This window comes from Anguilla rostrata, chromosome 3 (genome assembly GCF_018555375.3).
Source record: "Anguilla rostrata isolate EN2019 chromosome 3, ASM1855537v3, whole genome shotgun sequence".
Taxonomy (NCBI): Eukaryota; Metazoa; Chordata; class Actinopteri; order Anguilliformes; family Anguillidae; genus Anguilla; species Anguilla rostrata.
In genome coordinates, this window is record NC_057935.1 from 62,065,569 (window position 1) to 62,084,916 (window position 19,348).

The 19,348-nt window shown below is 39.7% G+C and overlaps 2 protein-coding genes across 7 annotated transcripts; one reads left to right on the top strand and one right to left on the bottom strand.

The window, feature by feature from the left end:
* Positions 1 to 1,147: 1,147 nt before the first annotated feature.
* On the bottom strand, positions 1,148 to 9,760 carry LOC135251582 (guanine nucleotide-binding protein G(I)/G(S)/G(O) subunit gamma-3-like). The gene is made up of 4 exons (XM_064329167.1): positions 9,626 to 9,760; positions 5,696 to 5,919; positions 2,759 to 2,858; positions 1,148 to 1,994 (listed from the first exon to the last, which is right to left on the bottom strand). Exons 3-4 carry the CDS (start codon positions 2,855 to 2,857, stop codon positions 1,866 to 1,868), a joined length of 228 nt encoding a protein of 75 aa, XP_064185237.1. The 5' UTR covers position 2,858; positions 5,696 to 5,919; positions 9,626 to 9,760; the 3' UTR covers positions 1,148 to 1,865.
* On the top strand, positions 9,145 to 18,115 carry LOC135251579 (seipin-like). 6 transcript variants are annotated; one of them, XM_064329158.1, is made up of 12 exons: positions 9,145 to 9,289; positions 10,589 to 11,395; positions 11,829 to 11,910; positions 13,416 to 13,559; positions 13,938 to 13,970; positions 14,241 to 14,375; positions 14,499 to 14,596; positions 14,717 to 14,858; positions 15,130 to 15,241; positions 15,729 to 15,812; positions 15,941 to 16,015; positions 16,491 to 18,115. In XM_064329158.1, the coding sequence occupies exons 2-12, from the start codon at positions 11,130 to 11,132 to the stop codon at positions 16,688 to 16,690; spliced, it is 1,371 nt and encodes a 456-aa protein (XP_064185228.1). In that variant the 5' UTR covers positions 9,145 to 9,289; positions 10,589 to 11,129; the 3' UTR covers positions 16,691 to 18,115. The 6 variants fall into 6 exon arrangements, with proteins under 6 accessions (XP_064185228.1, XP_064185232.1, XP_064185234.1 ...); XM_064329162.1 differs by having other exon boundaries at positions 15,944 to 16,015; XM_064329160.1 differs by lacking the exon at positions 9,145 to 9,289 and adding an exon at positions 9,400 to 9,548.
* The last annotated feature ends 1,233 nt before the right edge of the window (positions 18,116 to 19,348 follow it).

A 19,348-nucleotide genomic window follows, 5' to 3' on the forward strand; every position in this document is an offset into this window, starting at 1 on the left:
AAGCATAAGTGAGGGAAGGAGTGGGAGAAGACCAGTGTAAGAAGTAGTGGGGAGGAATGTGTGAAAAGGGTTGAAGCAGACGAAAAAGAAAGTTTGACTGGAAATGGAAGAGTTAGAGAGAAGGAGATCAAACTGTTACAAAGGAAAATAAGGGGTGAGGAGAAAACAGGCAGAGGGTGATGGAGGGGGAATGTGAGAATCAGGAAAAGGTCTGCATTAATGGGGGGAAATAAACTCTCTTTCACTTGTGCCTGATGCTCACCCACGCTGTTTTATACAAGTAGGTGGGAGTGGGGTTAGATGATGCTGAGGCCACAATATAAATGTACAATGCATTATGGAAATGCAAAAAACAGGTTTTGGTTTCCTCTTGCACCATATGGCAATGAGTGGATTTCGTAAAATTGATTGATAATGATTGATTGAAAATCCTGTGTACTTTTTTGTGACATCACCATATTAGACCCCACAGTCTGTAGACAATACAAATTAGGGTTTGTTTCAGAGGGACCCTTCAGAAACAATACCACATTTGCTAAATTGGAAAAGTAACCTTGCCTGTAAAATCACTGCTAAGTAATCACTCCTATCTAGCACACTTTAGCTAATTCGGAATTGGAACTGAATCTGAATTCATAAGTTGACGGAATAAGGGTGAAGTAGAGAGTTCTGAGGGAATTAATACAGGCAAACTTGTGGGTGTGTCAGAGTCTGGTAGCGTTAAACTGTCATTTAAGTTAACGTGACAGAAAAATGCTTTGGGTCTGCAAGTTACCATACTCTAAAAAAAAAATAGTTCATTTGATAAATATAAAAATTTTGCCTTCAGTTTCACCATATTTTTTCTCCTTTAACGTTTCTAGGTTCAAATTAACATAATATTTTCCAATTGAGAAAACGTAAAAAATATAGGTACAACAAATTGAAGTAAAAATTTTGGGTTTATTCATTAAAAATTAGTGGACATGGGGAGAACATGCAAACTCCACACAGAAAGGATCTGAACCCAGGATCTTCTTGCTGTGTGGGGACCATGCACCATTTTGTCACCCTCATTGTCAATACATATATTAGCTAATTATATGCAATTCCATGTAATTGCTAAGGAAAACTTTCCCAACACTACATTATAAATGATAGAGACACATTGTGGTTACTGGAGTGTTTATTATCATATATTTTTTCATAACAAATGCTTTACCAAAACACTCACACAGTCCCCTCATCTACCCCTGGCCCTTCACACACTCGCACCTACCACATATATTCAGTGTTTTCCATTGCAGTTTGGTATAAATATGTAATGGAAATTACTACAGCAAGACTCTTAAGAAAGAGTTGTGTTTTCTTCAAGGAATTAATGAATTTGAATGATTATGCCAATCATAGTTATTTATTTATTTCCTCTAATTATTCCTTGCATTTCTTCTTTTTTTTACTTTCAGTAGATTTGTCTTGCTGTGCATTCATTCATAGTCCTTCTGTGAGCCTTTTGGTCTTGCAAGCCTAAACAAAATAAAGGTATATGCTATCTGTCAACAGTTTCCAATTGCAAAAACGTAACATTTCTCTGTGTATTTCAGCCCTTCAGACCTAAAACAAAAGACAATTTAAAAAATAATACTTGGCAAAATTATGTTGAACCTGTGTGTACATAGTATCAAAGTTGCAAATAATTATACAAATGTTTTCTGTGTGTTCATCAGCCCCTGAATCCCCTCCCATTTTTTCTCTTCTTAAATGTGGTTTATCCATACGCACGTCTGTATGTATGTTACCTGGTGGCCATGTCTGCTTTTGGCCTCAGCATTCAGTGATTTGGCGTGTCTGTATATGTGTTTATCTGGCATCAAAGTGTGTGTCTCTCAGAGCAGGGCACAAAAGAACTTCTTCTCCCTGAAGGGGTTTTCAGATGTGGGCACGGGGGTGATGAGGGGATCCTCACACACATGGGCATCGCAGTACGCCATCAAGTCTGCAGCAGCCTTGGACACCTTGGAGAAGCAAAATGTATTTTTACACTACAGAAGCAGTAAAAAAATCTAATAAAACAGCAATGAAACAAATTAAGGCACCTAACTGATATGTTAAGCAAGTGTAGTTGTAGTTTAGGCATTGCATTAATTGGCTTAAGGGTACTGGGCTCCAGAAAGATCACTACCTAAATGTCTCTTCTGAAGACATGCAATACATCTCCGTAACTGAACGATACATGTTTTTTGGTAAGCTGTTATTCGCCTTAAAAAAATGACATTAACTATTGGGTAAGCAAATGAAATTTCTCAATAATGAATTGGCTGCACATAGAATAACTACACATTGTCATTGAATTACCGCAAGGCATATTGTGGGTAATTGATACCAAAAAGTAGATTACTAACAAAAAGAAACCATTTGAAGGCAATAACATGACATGAGTTTGTAAACACACGTGTTTACAAGCAATTAACCTGCATGTACAAAATACAGGTTTAGTTATTTGCCATGCAATGTGAAGGGGAAAACAGTAATTAAGTGTTCAGCTAGCTACATCTGTTTAGGATTATATATAGATATATTATGATAGTACCTACTTTGCACACATTGTACCTAGCTCGCAAGCATAAATTGATGTGTGGGTTCAACCACCAATTTCGTACTAGAATAGAGACAAGCAACAACAAATTAGATGTGAAATGAAGCAAGAAGTACCAGAACGAGAGAACTGTGTTGTGACCTGAATTCACATAAACTTTCGGTGAGCATGCTCATCTCTCACCTTGATCCGGCACATACTGGCTTCAATCTTCAGTTGTTCCACTAGCTTCCTTGCCTGGCCCACGCTCATGGTGCTATTCACAGGAGTATCTCCTTTCATCCTACCACAGAGAGACACAGGCACAAACATGCACTTTTACACGGGAACTGTATTTATGAATGAGGTTTTCAGCTTGTACAACCACAGTGAATGCTGGGACAATAGCATTTATGACGGCATACAGTTTCATGACGTGGGGATAGATATTTGTGTTCGCGCTGGTTGCTCTCCCAGGAAGTAAGAAGCCACTAATAACATCCTTTCTTTCACCTTTATCTTTAACTATCCAGTGGGGTGCCCACCTCTAGTTGGTAATGTATTTTTCTCCTACTATACTGTTTTTCTCTATATAGTACTTAATCGTCTGATGGCTTGCCTCTGTCAGCTGTGCCTGCGTTCCATTATCACACAGCTGTCTTCAGACAGAGTGATCTGCTGCAGCTGAATCGGCAGTTTCACAAAAACCGAGCTGTAATTGGGTTTCATCGTATCGTGGTATTTCCCTTTAGACCACTGCAGTTAGTAGTTAAATTGTTTTTATAAATACGCTGTGCGGGCACCATATAGTAAATTTCCCATCTGTGGTACACGTGCCCGAAAAAAATGTAAGTCTGCGGTTTTGCTTGTTTATTTTCTTTTCTCTTTCTCTCTCTCTCTGGCATTATCTGTGCAGTAATCTTAATAAATCCCATGAAGTGTGGACATGCTGTTCTGTGGGAGTTGTATTTTGCACTGGAACCTCCTGTTCAGGGAGGTATTTAGTTACACCACTCATAAAGGTGACACTTTAATGGCTGAGTCTAATAATAATGCTTCTTCTGAATGGTCCTGGGTCTAGGGATGATGTTTGTGCATGAAGAAGAAGGAAACTGATACAATAATTGACAATGTTTCCAAAATAAGGATTTAAAAGCCAACCTTGTCTCATTTTTGTTTAAAGGTATCTTCAAAAAGTGCATTGAGCCTTTAATTGTACTGCAGTGGTACAATATATTTCAATGATTTGAATTCTATGTAACAGAAAAATACTGTGTTGCTTGGAGATTTTGAGCCAAGGAAAGTAAACATTCTTTGTTTTCTGTACATTCTATGGCTATTCAATGATCCTTACTATCCCCCTCTATATGTTCTATATGTTATATACAACAACCCTAATAATGAGGCATCCTATTATTACTATGCTCATGATACTCAACTTCATATTTGCCTTAAACCTGAAGACAGCTCCCCAACTGACGTTTTAACCAAATATTTAATGTGGGGTCAGGGATAATCTTAATCATAACTAGTCATCTATAATCTTAGGTCATTATTTTGTTATGAAGACATATCAGTCAAAACATAACAATCTTGTTTTTTCATCTCATGCTAGAATTCCTTTCTTTGTTTATATGTATATAAGCTGAAAATTAATATCATTACTTTGATATTTTCAGGTGTTCCAAGTTTTGTAATAAAATAATTTGTGGAAATTGCAGTAGGTGCTGACAAGAGCAAGCACGGAAGAAACACTACTCCAGTCTTTAGTTCCCTGCATTGACCCCCAGTTAAGCTTAAAGTTGGTTTTACGATTTTAATATTTGTTTGAACAGGAAAACCCTGGTTTGCAGCTGAATTCATAAATGATATGAATATAAGCCTTTCCATTACTGAGGTCATCTACTACTACAAATATCATGTGTACTTTTTTAAATAAAGAAACAAGTTACATTTCACTTTCATGCTCCAGAAATGTAGAATAGTCCGCCATCAAGATACTCACCTCAATTGCAGCATTTAAATCCAACACTTGTTTATATTTATATTTATGAGTTGCTGTAACTCTGTATTTTTATTTTACTGGAATGTTTAATTTTCAAAAATTTAATCCACATATCTACATCTACATCTATTTTACACTACAGAGTGATCGATTTTTCTTTTCTAGAATTAAAGTTGATCTAATTACTGTTTTTGCTGGTATTATATCAGAAAATATTGGCTATCAATTCCTTAAATTATTTTACGAATAATTGTGAGCATTTCTATTCAACCATAATATAAATGTGCACCAATGTACAGTGTGCCACTATCATATTTCACCCCAGGGATTTATAGCATCACTTTCACTTCCCACTAAAAGGCCAGTGCCCTAGAAACTGCACTTAAGATGTAAAAAATGTCGTTATGCATATAATTTTCCTATATGTGCGTATAATAAATGTTTATACTCTGTATTCTGGTATTTCATATCTGTCTCTTGGCCAAGTTTATATAGATAATATTGTTTCATGTATATGTTCAACTATTTCTGAATGATCTGTGATTCACAGGAAAAAAAGTTGTCAGTGTAACAAAGACTTAATATTTTATATTGACAATCCAGAAATTGCATCAATTAGTAGTGTGCACAAAAAATATTTAATAAAAATCCATCTCAATACAGTGATACAATTACAAATAGCACATGATTTTGGAGACATTTTTAGTTGTAATACCTTTTTTATCCACCAAATTACAGCCTCCACATGTGGTAATTAGTTAAAATTCATCACAAAAGCCCCATATTTCAAAATTTCAAAGATGAAATTTGCACAAATTCTCACACAGCTAATATGCCCAAAAGCACACAGGGCAAAATGATCAGATACATTTGAATCTACACACTCAGCCTCCATGCATGCAAATCACAAATGAGTCCATTAGGAAATAGCAGTGAAATGATCATATTAAAAAATAAAGAGTTTAGGTTTAATGATGAATGAGAACATGAATGGGGAGATGTGGTAGGCTAAGAAATGGAGGGGTGATCAGAAAGAGGCAGCTGGAGAAGACGAGCCGACTGAGGTGTGACGGCTTTATCCATCTCACTCTGCGGGCCTGCTTTTGTCTGCCCATTTCTCTCCTTCACCCCCTTACCCTTGTTGTCTTCCTCTCCTGGTACAATCTCTCCCTCTGTCCTCTTCTCCTGTCTCCCTCAATCTTGAGCTCTCTCGCTGTAAGAGGTATCAGCGCAGCTGGACCCCACCCTCATAGACAGTATTGATGCTACACCATTCAGTACACTCCAGCTCACTGCAGTTCTACAGTGTAATGCGGGGTCTTGGTTCAAATATGAGTCTCCCCTCTGTGGTTAATGGTATCTGCCAACGAAAAAGATACAGGGCTACGTCGGATTCAATTTCGTAAATGGGCTGGACTGGGACATACCATCTGTCAAACCTACATTGAGGGGAAGGGGATTGCGGGGTGGTAGTGAGCGTACCACTCCTTACAGAAAGGGGTCTCTTCTATAGCTAAGTGCCTGTTGGTTGCAAATCATGGATTATTAAACTGTTCAATAGTGGAAGTGGGTTTGAATGGAAAAGGAAGAGAAGAGAGATTGGGAATAATTGCCAATAAGAAAAAATAGAGGAAATTTATATGGGGTGAAATATTAGGAGACCTGACTAGTAGTTATGTGTACAGATATCTATGTGTGCTGTGACATATTTATGTTTTCAACATTAAATGTGCACATCTGTAGATTATGGGTTATCTGTTAATATATGTGTATTTATCAGTGGCTCTGACATGTTACCCCTACCCTTTCTTCTTCTGCTGTTACCATGGGAACAATTCTGTCTCTCCCTCCCCTTTGTCTTTCACAGCACCAACCATTTCCCCTGTCCTTTATCTCTCTTGTCACCCTCCCCCCTTTTAATCACACATAAACACATTTTGCCTTTCAGTTAGCAACCTTTCTTTCATCTAGGAGTTGCTACAAATGGAGCTACTATAGGCAATTAGAAAAGATTATCAAGCAATTCTTCTTAACAATAATAATCACATCATCCAAAAGAGATTAAACAGGCCTTCTATGAACTTTACAATGAAATGTACATGTCTCATAACTATTCACAAGAGGAATTGAACTGCTGCAAAGCATCAAATTACCTACACCATTTGAAATCAACAACACCGTAATTATCTATTCACAATTGTAGACACACTGGCTACGATTAACTCAATGTCCACAAATAAATGTCCTGAGCCAGATGGCTTTTCAGTCTATTTTTATTAAGAATTTTGGACTGATCTCCACCCTATTCTTATGTCAATGGTTAATAATTTTTATTACAATAAAATACTACCTCAATTAATGAAACTTGCATATATTAGTGTACTACACAAAGAGGGCAAGGACCCCTTAAATTGTTCTTCAATTAGACCTATAAGCCTGCTACTTCACCACTGCATAATTATTCCTAAGCTTTTAGCAAAAAGACTTGATTTTGCCAAAATCAATCCAGATCAGACAGGCTTTATAAAAGGTAGATATTTTAGGAGACTTTTGAATGTAATAAACTAAATCTAAACACCTGTCGTAGGCCCTCTCTGCTTCTATGGTTTCATGCAGCAGGCCTTTGATAGGGTTGAATGGAATTTTCTATTCTCCGTTCTTCATAAATTTAATGTGGGTTCTCATTTTATTGAATGGATCAAATCAATCTTCACCAGCCCCAAAGATGTAGTCATTACTAATGGTTTCTCCTTAGACTTTTTTTCTTTGTCTTGAGGGACAAGACTTTGTCTAGAGGGACTGTTTGCAATAGTGACTGAACCTTTGGCATCAGGTGTACATGCCATCTTAACATTAAAGGACTGAAGATGAATAATAGGGAGCAAAAATATCCCTGTGTGCTGACAATGTAATTATATATATGACAGATCCAGTCTTTATCATATTTACATAATACAATAGAGCATTTTGTCAGATTTTCATGATTGAAAATCAATTTTAACATATCAAATACTTAAACAAATAGGAAGGTAAAGGAATGAAGGTAATACCACACACAGATAATATGTTCCAAGAAAACTACACCCCTCTCATAGAGAAGAGCAAAATCGATATGTGTAATTGGAAGACTCTGCCATTATCTATGTAAGGAAGAATCAGTGTCATAAGAAGGAATGTTCTTAAAAGACTACATTTTCTTTTCCAAATGTAATCATGTTATTTATAAACTTCATTTTTCAAATCTCTAAACAACAACTTTCCAAATTCATCTTGTGCAATAAAAAGCCGCAGAAACACAATGTTTCAATCGTTTTAACAGTCGTAGCTTGGAAGATCTGTATTAAGAAATTAGGTATTACCATGTGTACCTCCATATACTCTCCCATTTCTCAGAATCCTGATCTTAACAAAAACACCATTTATTAATACATGTAAATGTACGAAGTTAGATATAAAGCAATTTCAGGATTTGCTTCATAAAAACCCACAATTAAAATCATACATTGACACAGAATCATACATTGACACAGATTTTTCAAGTATCTACAGATTCAGAATGCTATTTGCTCACTTTTAAAGGAAAAAGCTAAATTATCTGAAGTAAAGGATATAATAATCTCTTCAACTACAATAAAAGGTAAAATTACTGAATTTTGGAAAGAGGAATCTTCCCCAAATTTAAAGTTTTTCTTTGACCAAATAGCTGAATTTTTACCATTAGAGAGACTCTAGAGAAATATAATTGTGGCTATATTTTTCAATATTTTTGGCTCCCATTATTTTTATTATTATATACATAATTTCTGATTGTGTTTCATATTTGCATGTGGGGTAAGATGGATATGATGGAAGATATGCATATGTTACTACCTGAAATAGAAGAACAGAAATGAAGGCATATTTATTTATATCATATTTTGAATGTGTCAGACATTCACACGGCAGCCTGACAGATAATATACACTATATGGCCAAAAGTATGTTGGCACCTGACATCCAACATTTCATCCAAAATTTTGAGCATTAATATGGAGTTGGTCCCCAAACTGTTGGGGAAGCACAGAATCGTCTGTAATGGTACTGTATGCTGTAGCATTAATATTTGCCTTCACTGGAATTAAGGGGCTAGCCCAAAACATGAAAAACAGCCCCAGACAAAGGGGTGTACAGATACAATGGTCATATAGTGTATAATGCAGGCTACCTATTCATATTTATTTTTTGATCATAAAATCTAGAGATCTTAATCTTTCTGGCCTTTTAATTAACAGTGGACTTAATTCTACCCTTATAAAAAATAAAAGTAAATTTAAACTCAATAAATTACACTTGGCCTCCGTGCGTGCAAAGTGGTTTGTGGAGCTCTGTTAGCTTTTTGGTATAGGAAAATGTCCCGCTAGCAATAAAAACAAAGCAATACAATTTGCGCCATTCAATGACGTCTGTCCACAGCACGAAATGTTTTATGTGGGTCTGCCGGGGGCAATTCTGGCGCCAACTTAGCCACTACTTAGAAGTCAGTGTGTATCATATGATCACCAAACTATGCCGTGCAAAAATGCATCAAATTTTGTGTTTGCGAACCGGAAAATTATTTTTGTATCTCGGTGGCCACCGTATTTGTCTAAAGAAAACGTGTCTAAGAGCAAGTTTGATTATTTATGCAACTTCTAAGTCAGTTTACAATGACAGTATAATTCATTGTTTTATAATCGGAGATAATTCTAAAGGTGAGTGAGCAAATAAACTAACGTTTGCTTGCTACACAATAGCTATGTCAAGTGGGTAAGCACTTCCAAACTGTTAGCTAGCTGTAGTTAAACGCTTAGGATACATGCATATATCATTTCAGCGATTGACCGTGATCTCTGTAATTACTAGGCTACGCATTTGGACAGTGTTAGTTTGCGCGCTGTATTAGCTAATTTATCACGTTAACCATCGGCGTACAAGCTGGCTAAATCCGCGATCTGCGAACTGTGTATAGAGGTGAATAAGGCAAAGAGCGCGCTACCGTGTAAGTGTTAACGGCGTTAGTTCTTTTATGATCAGGAAGAAAGCTATACCATCATCTCCGTGTATGTTGATTTCGCTTGTAACCATCTGGCTGCATTGCCTTGCCCTCGGACTAGGGCACTAATCTGATTTAGTGCGAACAAGTGCTGTAAACTAGGAGAGTAGCTCAAATTTACCAGCTAGTTAGCTGGGTACGTAATAGATTACGGAATGTTGGCTAGTCTTAACGCGTACGCCACTCTTGCTTTCAGGAAACGCAGATAACGTAAGGCTATACGGGCTGTCTAAAACTAAAAGGAGTTATGGCAGTTTGTGTTTAGGGCAATATTATCTATGGAATGCCCAAACTAACGTTATAAGACAACTGTTGTTTTTCGTCGATATCTGTACCGTTTTTAGATGTTTCCTGTTTGTAAGAATACTATAACTTAAAATGCACTTTTAAAGATATGTAACATTAAGTTTACCCTGCTGCAAACAGGATTAATGTTTCCTGTTTGTAAGAACACTGTAACTTAAAATGCACTTTTTAAATGTGTAACTTTACCCTAAAACGCAGATTATTAATTGCTTTCAAAACAAGTAGCTACGAACCGTCTTTAGAAAATCAGGTCTCACTTTTTTTCCTGACTGCGAGCAGGAATCTTTGAATTTTTCGCACGGTGGAAAGACACCCCCCTTCGCGTGTTATCAAGCTCTGTCTAGGAGTCATCATGACGACTGTCTTACTAAAATGAAATGCTGTTGCAACCATGTCCAGTTTCTTACAGTTTTGCTTGCTTGCTTGACTCTCAGATCATCCAATTGTACCACTGTGCTCCTAGTTATCAGAATATGTTCTAAAGTAGCCTACAGGCTAAAAATGAGCTTGGACTAAAAAACAACACTGTCCAAATAGCCTAGCTATTAACAGTTTTTTTTGTTACACAAAAAATGTCAACTTTGTTTGGCATGCAGTTGATGGGCAATTTGGTTAACTTAATTTGCTATGGTTTTTTCTTGCTCTTTTACAGATATCATCAATTTAGTTTTTTTTTTTTTTTTTCCAGAAGAACAAAAATAAGTGAGTTGCTCATGGGATGTAGTGTGACATGAAGATTAAGAGAAGAGGGTGGAGTTTTTGGCTTTTTGAATTAAAAGCAGAAAGTAAATGATTGCATTTTTTGTCAGCAGACCAGTCAGTGAGCAGGGATTGATGAGGTGATGGTAGTCATTCAAGCGGAATGCTCACTTTTGAAGTGTAGTAGTTGGGACTAAGGCTACCATAACAGCAAATGGAGACACCAATCTTTGGTTGACAAGCTTGAACCAATCAGATGATAGACAAACTGACAGCATGTTGTGAGGGTATTGGATAAACGGAAACGCACAACAACAGAGTTCTAGTATGACGGAGAAGGTGAGAGCTTAAGGAATAACCCATGGTTTCACCTCCATGCACAAAAGCCCAGTGACTAGGAGAAGAAGAGTGAGATTTGAGCGCAGTCGCAAAAACGGAGCGAGAGGCATCGGGGTAGGCAGATTTCAAGGACGAGCCCCTCCCGACCGTCCAAGATGGACCCCGGCAGGCGGCCCCAGCGCGGCAGCGGCCCCGGCCCCACGCAGCAGGACGTGGGCACCATGGTGGGTCCGGCTCTGCTCTGGCTGCAGGATGTGGTGGCGCTGGGCGTGCTGCGCACCCGCCGAACCCTGCTGCAGGCTGCCATCCTCCTCTGCGTCCTCGTGCTGCTGCTCTGGGTGGCAATCTTCCTGTACGGCAGCTTTTACTACTCCTACATGCCTACTGCCAGATTTGTCACCCCAGTCCACTACTACTACAGGTACTTTGCATTTGCTTGCGCCTCTTCATATACTTCTGCCTGTACTTGCTGTAATACACCAGTGTCTCCAAACTAGTATCTCCAAAGAAGCTCATTCAAGCTTTTTAAATCTTTGCTTAATGACATAAATAATCATGTAGAAAAACATCTTGCCACTGAATCCAGTGCAGTTTGTGCATGGCTATGAATTTATTGTTCAGAAATGAATTGGTATTGATGTTCATAAATACTTTCAATTAGGAGTATTTACTCTATGAGCAAGTCTTGCTTTGCGGTTCTGAATGATGCATCAAATGCACATTGGTAATAATTACAATATGTTTTTTTTACATATTATAATGGGGTTACTATAGTATTTTAAGGTTGAATATCACTACTTGTTTTTATATATTCAGTGACGAGAGTACCCTGAAAACTTTGCTCTTTGTTTCAGGACAGACTGTGACCCCTCCAGCTCTTACTTGTGTTCCTTTCCCATGGCTAACGTCTCCCTATTGAGGAACGGCCGAGACCAGGTGACCACTCCTTATGTTGACCGCTCTTATCTTGTGCTGTGTTGGGTGTGGCACTGTTATGTTGCTCAGTGGGGCACCACTCAGGGTTCTACGGTAAGCTTTTTGCCAGGGAGCATTGGTGCTCCTGATCTGGAAAGTTTTGTAGCGCACAGCAAAATGGAGAAGCACAAACTGGCTCATTGTGTCATGGACAAGATTGTGTAAAAAGATTGCGCTGAGTTGAACATCCAGAAAGTAGAGTGCTGGAAAGATCCGTATCTCCTCTGAATTCAAAGTGTAATTAGCATTTTTTGGCTGGACCGCAACAGCGGGGCCAGCCCTATAAACGCGAATGTCTGTGACTGAATGACTGAGTGAGTGATGAAGTTACACCACGCATGTCTGTGACTGAGTGACTGACTGATGAAGTTACACCATTGGTCGGCCGGTTCGGTCCAGCCATATACTAGGTTGTGACCTGGTCTTGTTTAAAAGCAAAAGCAAATGTGAGCATTTTTCTTGCACTGCAGTACTCTGCTATTATGTGACCTCTTGTTTGCTTTGTGTTCACTCACGATTTAAGCGATCTTTCCTGAGTCACCTATTTTCCTTTTGTTGACTTTCTTAAGAGTTGATGTGGAAAGCAGTAAAAAAAGAAAATAAGACTGCATTGGAATGAATGCAGTTTGTATCTAACTCTTAATGGTATTAACTTCCTAAATTCTCCTCATCAAGAGAATGTAACATCAGTGCTCTTGTGTAAATTTGGAAAAAGAAAATACTGATATTGCCACTACTACATAAATAACTTCATGTGTGTATTTCAGGGCTGCCCTACCCTGTCCTTGAAGATCTACCTCCTGTCGGTTTTCACTCTAACCCTAACAAAGCACACCTGATGCAACAGCTACAGATCTTGTGCAGCTGCTAATTAGTAGAATCCGATGTGCAAATTAGGGTTGAAATGAAAACCTAGAGGATGGTAGATCTGCTGGAACAGGGTTGGGCAGCCCTGGTGTATTGAAAATAGACTTTCTGAATTTGCTGTAGAGAAAACAGAACACCCATTAAAGTCTCTTTGTTGGCGGGAAGGAAGATGATGAATCTATTTTTAGATTAAGAATTTGCAGATAAAATTTTTATACAGCCTATATTGTGCATCTGATTTTGTTTTTACACATATACCGGGCCATCATGTTCCAGGCCTAAACTGCCTGCACCATAAATTTTTGTTGTGCATGAGATGCTTTGCATAAATGAACCGAGAATAACGGGTTTACATGCTTGCGTTTTATGCTGCCATTTATTTGTCAGTGCCTACTGCTGCTACTGAACGTTGTAAACAGGGAGTGGCTTGGTGACGTACTAAAGTTACAGCAGTGTCTGCCTTAAGCAACAATTGAAAACCAAACAGATTTCTCTCTCTATTCTCTTGGCACATTGTTGTTCTGTACATTCAGTAATAATGAAATGAGACCAATGGAGATGTATTTGTGTCTTTATTTCACCCACTTCGCTTGTGAAAGGTGATGGTGTATGGGCAGCCCTATCGGATCTCTCTGGAGCTGGATATGCCCGAGTCTCCAGCCAATCAGGAGCTGGGAATGTTCATGATCAGAATGTCCTGTTACACCAAGGAGGGTCAGGTCGTCTCTGCCATCTCTCGCTCCGTGAGTCCGTTTGTTCATCTCTTCATCCTTTCCTCCGCCTTTCCTCCTCCTGCTGCCTGCAGCTGCTGTTTGTCTGTGAACAGGTGAACGTATGTTGCGCTGCTGCATTCCGTCTCCTGACATGGAAATGTGAGCGGCGTCAATGAGCTCCGGAGACCAGTGAAGCTAAAAAAATGTGTCACGACCGGTTCTCCGGTGTTAAGCGCCTCAGACATTCGCCTGTTCGCACACGGAGAGCAGAAGCAGGCAGGAGCTCCCCCAGGTTGGTCTCCTGAGTGTAGCCTCTCTCTCCTCTCTCACGACCTGTGTCCCCCTATCGCTCCTTTCTGTAATCAGCCGCTCGTCACCTCGGTCACTCTCCCTCTCCCTTTCCCCCAGGTGAGCCAGCTCATCTCCTCTGGCTCTCGCACTGTGAGTACGCCATGTTCTCACACGCGTCGCCCGTGCCTTCCCCTCTCCCTCACTCTGTGTCCCTCCGTCCATACGCTGCTGTCCGGTCTGTCGATTTGGCACCCCTTGATTGGCCCGTATTTCAAGCCCATCGCCTTCCCTCCCCCGCCCCCTTGTGGATGCAGTTGCCTGCATGCCTGAGTCAGGGTCCCCCCCTCAGCTCCGTGTGGCTGCGGTTTTGTGGTTGTTTGTATGGGCCCTCCCTTTCTGAGTCCTCCTGTATCCCATCAGGCCATGCTGCATTACCGCTCCAAACTCCTGCAGACGCTGGGCACTGTGTTGTTTTCGCCACTCCTGTTGGCAGGGGTGTCACAGCAAAAGCAACTGGTGGAGGTGGAGCTCTACTCTGCCTACAGGGAGAACTCTGTAAGTACAGTGTGATGTCATGTTCAGATTGTGGCCTATCATGCGCTCCCTCAGCTTTGCCACTGTCCCGTAGTTCTAATAGTCTCAACTCACACACTGTTGTGATACTGTGGGTCTCTTCAGTACCAGCCAACAATGGGTGCAGTGATTGAGATCCAGTCTCGGCGAATACAGATCTACTCCGCTGAGCTCCGGATCCATGCTCACTTTACTGGCATTAGGTAAATTATATGTACCACCAGCTTTTACTGGCTGCTCCCTAAATATCTATTGGTCAAGTTGTGTCATCTGAATATCTCTCTCTCTCTGTTTTTTTCTCTCTGTCTCTCTTTCTCTCGCAGGTACTTCCTTTTCAACTTCCCCCTGTTGTCAGCATTAGTGGGCATCGCCAGTAACTTTGGCTTCCTCAGTGTGCTCGTGCTCTTCAGTTACCTGCAGTTTGTCTGGGGAGGGATTTGGCCGCCCGAGCAGGTCAGAGTCAGGGTGAGTGAAAGCCCAACACGGAGTGGTGGGGGTCTTCATTATCAGGTACATTAACATTTCACCATTTCACCACCACCTTCACCACTTGTACCACATGCTAATCAGAATCAGGATCCTTCTGTTCTTTCTATTTATGTCCTTATTTTCCATATTAAATGTACTGTCCATATCTTGGTTATCTTCCGAAACACTTGATACTCTAATCATTGCTTTCGACACTATATTTTGTTTTGGTGACATTCCTGTGTGTGTGTGTGTGTGTGTGTGTAAGGTTATGATGGGGGATGGGGCTCGTCCACAGCAGAAGAGAGAACAGGCCCGAAGACGCCCCAGCCTGAGTAAAAGTGCTGTGCACCACACTCAACACTCCAAAAACGCTTTAGGTAGGCTGCCGAGTGGCTCTCCCCCCTACGACACTCTTCTATTGCGCTGAGGGTCCCCGTATACCGGTACTGAATCAGAACCACGCCAGCAGGGCAGTGCATAAGTGGCATCAGCCACAGAGTGAGGGATTCTGTCAGGAGAATCACTGTGTCATTGTTGGCACACACATGAAGTGACACGAGTACAAACGCAAAATGCATGCCCTACACATTGTCACACTTTGATTGGAGCACAGTATTTGTCCCATGGAGGAATGCCTTATGAGGAATTCAACACTATACACTGTCTGGCCTGCTTCACATCCTTCATTGCACAGCTTTCAATGGTTAAATAAAATACTTACAAAGAATTCAAGAGTATTTCATATATATGCAATAATATAATAAACACACGATTTAGCTATTTTTAACATACAATGTTTCTTATATCTTAATTGATAACACTGACAATTGTAATGGACTGTTACGTGTGGTGCCTGTTCTTCAGACGGGAACTCGGAGACGGATAACGACAGCAGTACAAACGCTGTGCGAGAATCTGATTCAGAAGCGTCGGCTCCACAGAGGAAAGGTTAGAGACAGAGATGAGAACTCATTGCCTGTGCTCGCTGACGTGTCATGTGGTGTTGTACGTCTTTGACTTCAGTACCAGGTTTGTATTACAGTGGGGTGCGTTTGTGTGTGTTTCGTGTTGTGCAGCAGAGCTGGAGACTGAAGTCCCAGAAACCGTGAGGTCGCTGAATGGATGGCCTGGTGTACAGGACAATACTACAGGTAAATATTCATGTCAAAACCACGGTCGGGCAATGTCAGTGTTAAAGCAGCCGTCACCATTTGCACATATAGGCGGAGCTTTAAGTGGCCAGAACGGACTGGTACGCCAAGCCAGGACTTCTACATGTTGCTCATATTGTCCATATGAGTACCAGCACTTTTTATAGCATTTCGCTACTTCCCCTAAGCTGTTCGTACAGTGTTTCACCTGTACGAACAGAGTGAGATTTTTTTTTCTCTCTTTCCCTCAAAAGTCGCTGTATTGTAGTCCATAACGATTCATTCAAGGAGCCCGCCCACTTGACATACAAACGGACCGTATTACCCATATGGGTATAGGAACAAAATTTCAGTTCACACACAGAATGGTGTTCACTTGAATGACGTGTTTTGATTCTGCATGGCAGAATAAATACTCTTCTCTTTCTCTTTCTGTTTCTCTCTCTCTCGTTCTTTGTCTTGGCCTTTCTCTCAGTATTTGATTCATCCACCGAGGACCCTCCTGTTCTGCTAGAAGCCTCTGATGTTTTGGAGGCCAATGTAAGCGAGGAGGAGCCCGACCCTGATGATTTGGCGGACGAAGAAGGCGACGAGGGGGCGCTAGAGGAACCCAGGGAACCAGAGATCTTCGAATCTGCCCTACGCCAACGCCATGGGGCCTGCATGAGTTCCTGAGCGTGTGGGGAGTGCAGACAGTATCTACATGCAAGCTATTGCCAATATATCCACACACGCCTACGCGCATGCACACTCACACTCACACACAAACACACACACACACACACACACACACACACTCTACATTACATTACAGGCATTTAGCAGACGCTCCTATCTAGAGCTACTTACACAACTTTTACACACACACACACACACACACACACACACACGCACACACACACCTCTAGATGTGCCTTTTCAATAGTCCTGCTCTTGCCAAAAGAAGATCCACACTGTCGGAACCTTGCTTTATGAAGAGAAGTCTTTTTGGAATGGGGACTGGCATGTCCCATTTACTTATTATAGTCCTTGGCTGGGTACACGTACTTCGCGCATACACACAAACATACACGTTTTGCATCTACAGAACACACACTCTGTGCTACACTGAAGTACATGCACACAGTTGAATAAGCTTAGAGACAATCGTCTTGCACCTTGCTTTAAGTGTGTTTCAATATTGCACACTACAAAAAAGAAGTTTAACCTGGTCCTAGAGCTTAATGTATGAATTTAGCAAATAACAAAAACAACAAACCACATATCACAGAGAAGGAACCAATACTGCCAGAGGCTTCCTGACTATATTTCAGTCATAACCTGCAGTATGTATGTTACATTCCCACTCTTATCATTTATAGTCACTTACATAGGAAGCACAGATGTATTGTTTTACACATATACTGGCCAGGTGTGATATCCGGCAGACTTTACATTTACTGGTCAAATGACAAATGTCTTTTAAATGGTTTTTTAAATGTTCAGACTACATTAATAAAGAAAGCTTTAATAATATGGTTATGCATATGTTGTCGAACAATATTGAGCTCTGGTAAATAAGTTGTTTGAATTTGAACATTTCGGTTGTATGGTATGTAATTGGGAATATAAATTTAAATTCTTTAACTCGTTTGATTTATGTCAAACTGAGCCCTAAAAAGTCTGTTAGAGTCCAAGTGGAGGAGAGTCTGTTGTAGGTGGGTGTGGTTGGGTGTTATAGAAGGGTCCAGTGAGTACTGTAATACATTTTACATTTTACACAATAGATAGCACTCAAAGGTGCAGTTGCAGAGTGCTTTGGAAGAACGTCCATCATTTGCAGTAAACATTGAAATATTATTTTCTTGAATGTATATGTTTAACTAAAGGCCAAAGCTATCCTATTATAGGAAGTTCTTTTCTCGTAGATATATTTGTTGCCACAGTGTATTCAATAATGCAAAAAATGTGCAGTATATTAGTATGTGAGTGTATAATTATCTGTTCAAGTTTGACTAATGTAGGTGTGCATTGATGTAAAACTAAAAACTTTCTTGTTTTTCGTCATGTTTCAATAAGGGCACGGTAATGTTGCTCTTATTTAATAAATATGAATGCCAATTTTTTTTTCTGTGTTTATTTCAGTTACAGTTCAGTTAAATTTATTCATTGAAATAGTAGCTGAACAACAGCATACATTCTAATGATCTTTTCCTTAAATCTGTTCCCCATGTGTTTGAAGAAGTTTTCTCTGAAATGAAGCTAGTAAAACATAATAGTGAAATGTTAAATGTTATATGGGATTGTCTCCAACACAACATTGTCATTGAATGTAACTAATGTCAAGCAAATCATTGCATATTAAACTCAATGACATAATCAATGGTTCCATAATCATAAATTGTACATATTATTTAGCTGTCATAGCTGATACAGGGCTTGTATGTTCCATATTTAATGTAGTTACAATAGACAGCCTTTAGGTGGCGTTTTCAACATTGTTTTTATTCTCGGGCTGTGCTTAAAGCCAAACCCTGCTACCCATGAGGGCATGCTTTGGTAACGTGGCTTATTTTAACCACATGCAAATACATGTGCATCAAGGGTAGTGTGTTGGGATAAAAAAAAAAGCACAGCTGAGAAGCTTACTCGAGAGGACAGTTTAGTGCGCTGACAAAACACGGGAGGAAAGTGGCAGAAGAGGAATATTAGCATTTATGTTTTTCTTGCAGGGATGTGGTTGAACCCACAGGGTAAGCATCTGTTTGTTGATTTACTGGGACCAGCTTTTCTAACACCTTTCTCACCCCATTAATAGTAACAGTGTTCCTAAATCTTTGTCTTGATCATGTTTAGTATGTTGTAATTACTAAATGTGAAAGCCTAAAAATTGTTCTTTGCTCACAGTTTATCTTCTTGTATATACATCCTTTAATCTGTTTTGGCTCTGGCATCTTATTAGTTTCTAATTACATTTGCGCAAACAGGAACAGACTTAATGGCAGAATTGCTCAATGAACTTTCCATTGAAAAGCAACTGACTGTTAGTGGATGCACTCATCTGCAGTAATTTCACCATACAGTGCAATCTAACTGTAATGTATGGTCTGTTTGCTCATATTGATTATATTCATCTTTATCTTCTGTTCAGGACATTGATATCATTACCATCAGACACATGGACACAGTTCAAACAATGAACAACTAACGGAGAGGGTGAAAATCAGATAAGGCTGACCAATACAGTACCTTATTTGAATTTGCAGAAAATGGAACATGTAGCCTCAAGGCTGAGTTTAAAAGAGGGGACAGGGGAAGGAATGAGGAAAATACAAATTAAAGAAAGGAATGCAG

Bases quoted from the DNA above. Each gene is read 5' to 3' on its own strand.
- LOC135251579 (XM_064329158.1), top strand. From the start codon at position 11,130: ATGGACCCCGGCAGGCGGCCCCAGCGCGGCAGCGGCCCCGGCCCCACG. The intron at 11,911-13,415 runs GTGACCACTCCT...CGCTTGTGAAAG, and splicing joins TGAGGAACGGCCGAGACCAG to GTGATGGTGTATGGGCAGCC. The intron at 14,376-14,498 runs GTAAGTACAGTG...GGGTCTCTTCAG, and splicing joins CTGCCTACAGGGAGAACTCT to TACCAGCCAACAATGGGTGC.
- LOC135251582 (XM_064329167.1), bottom strand. From the start codon at position 2,857: ATGAAAGGAGATACTCCTGTGAATAGCACCATGAGCGTGGGCCAGGCA. The intron at 1,995-2,758 runs GTGAGAGATGAG...TGCTTCTCCAAG, and splicing joins CCAGTATGTGCCGGATCAAG to GTGTCCAAGGCTGCTGCAGA.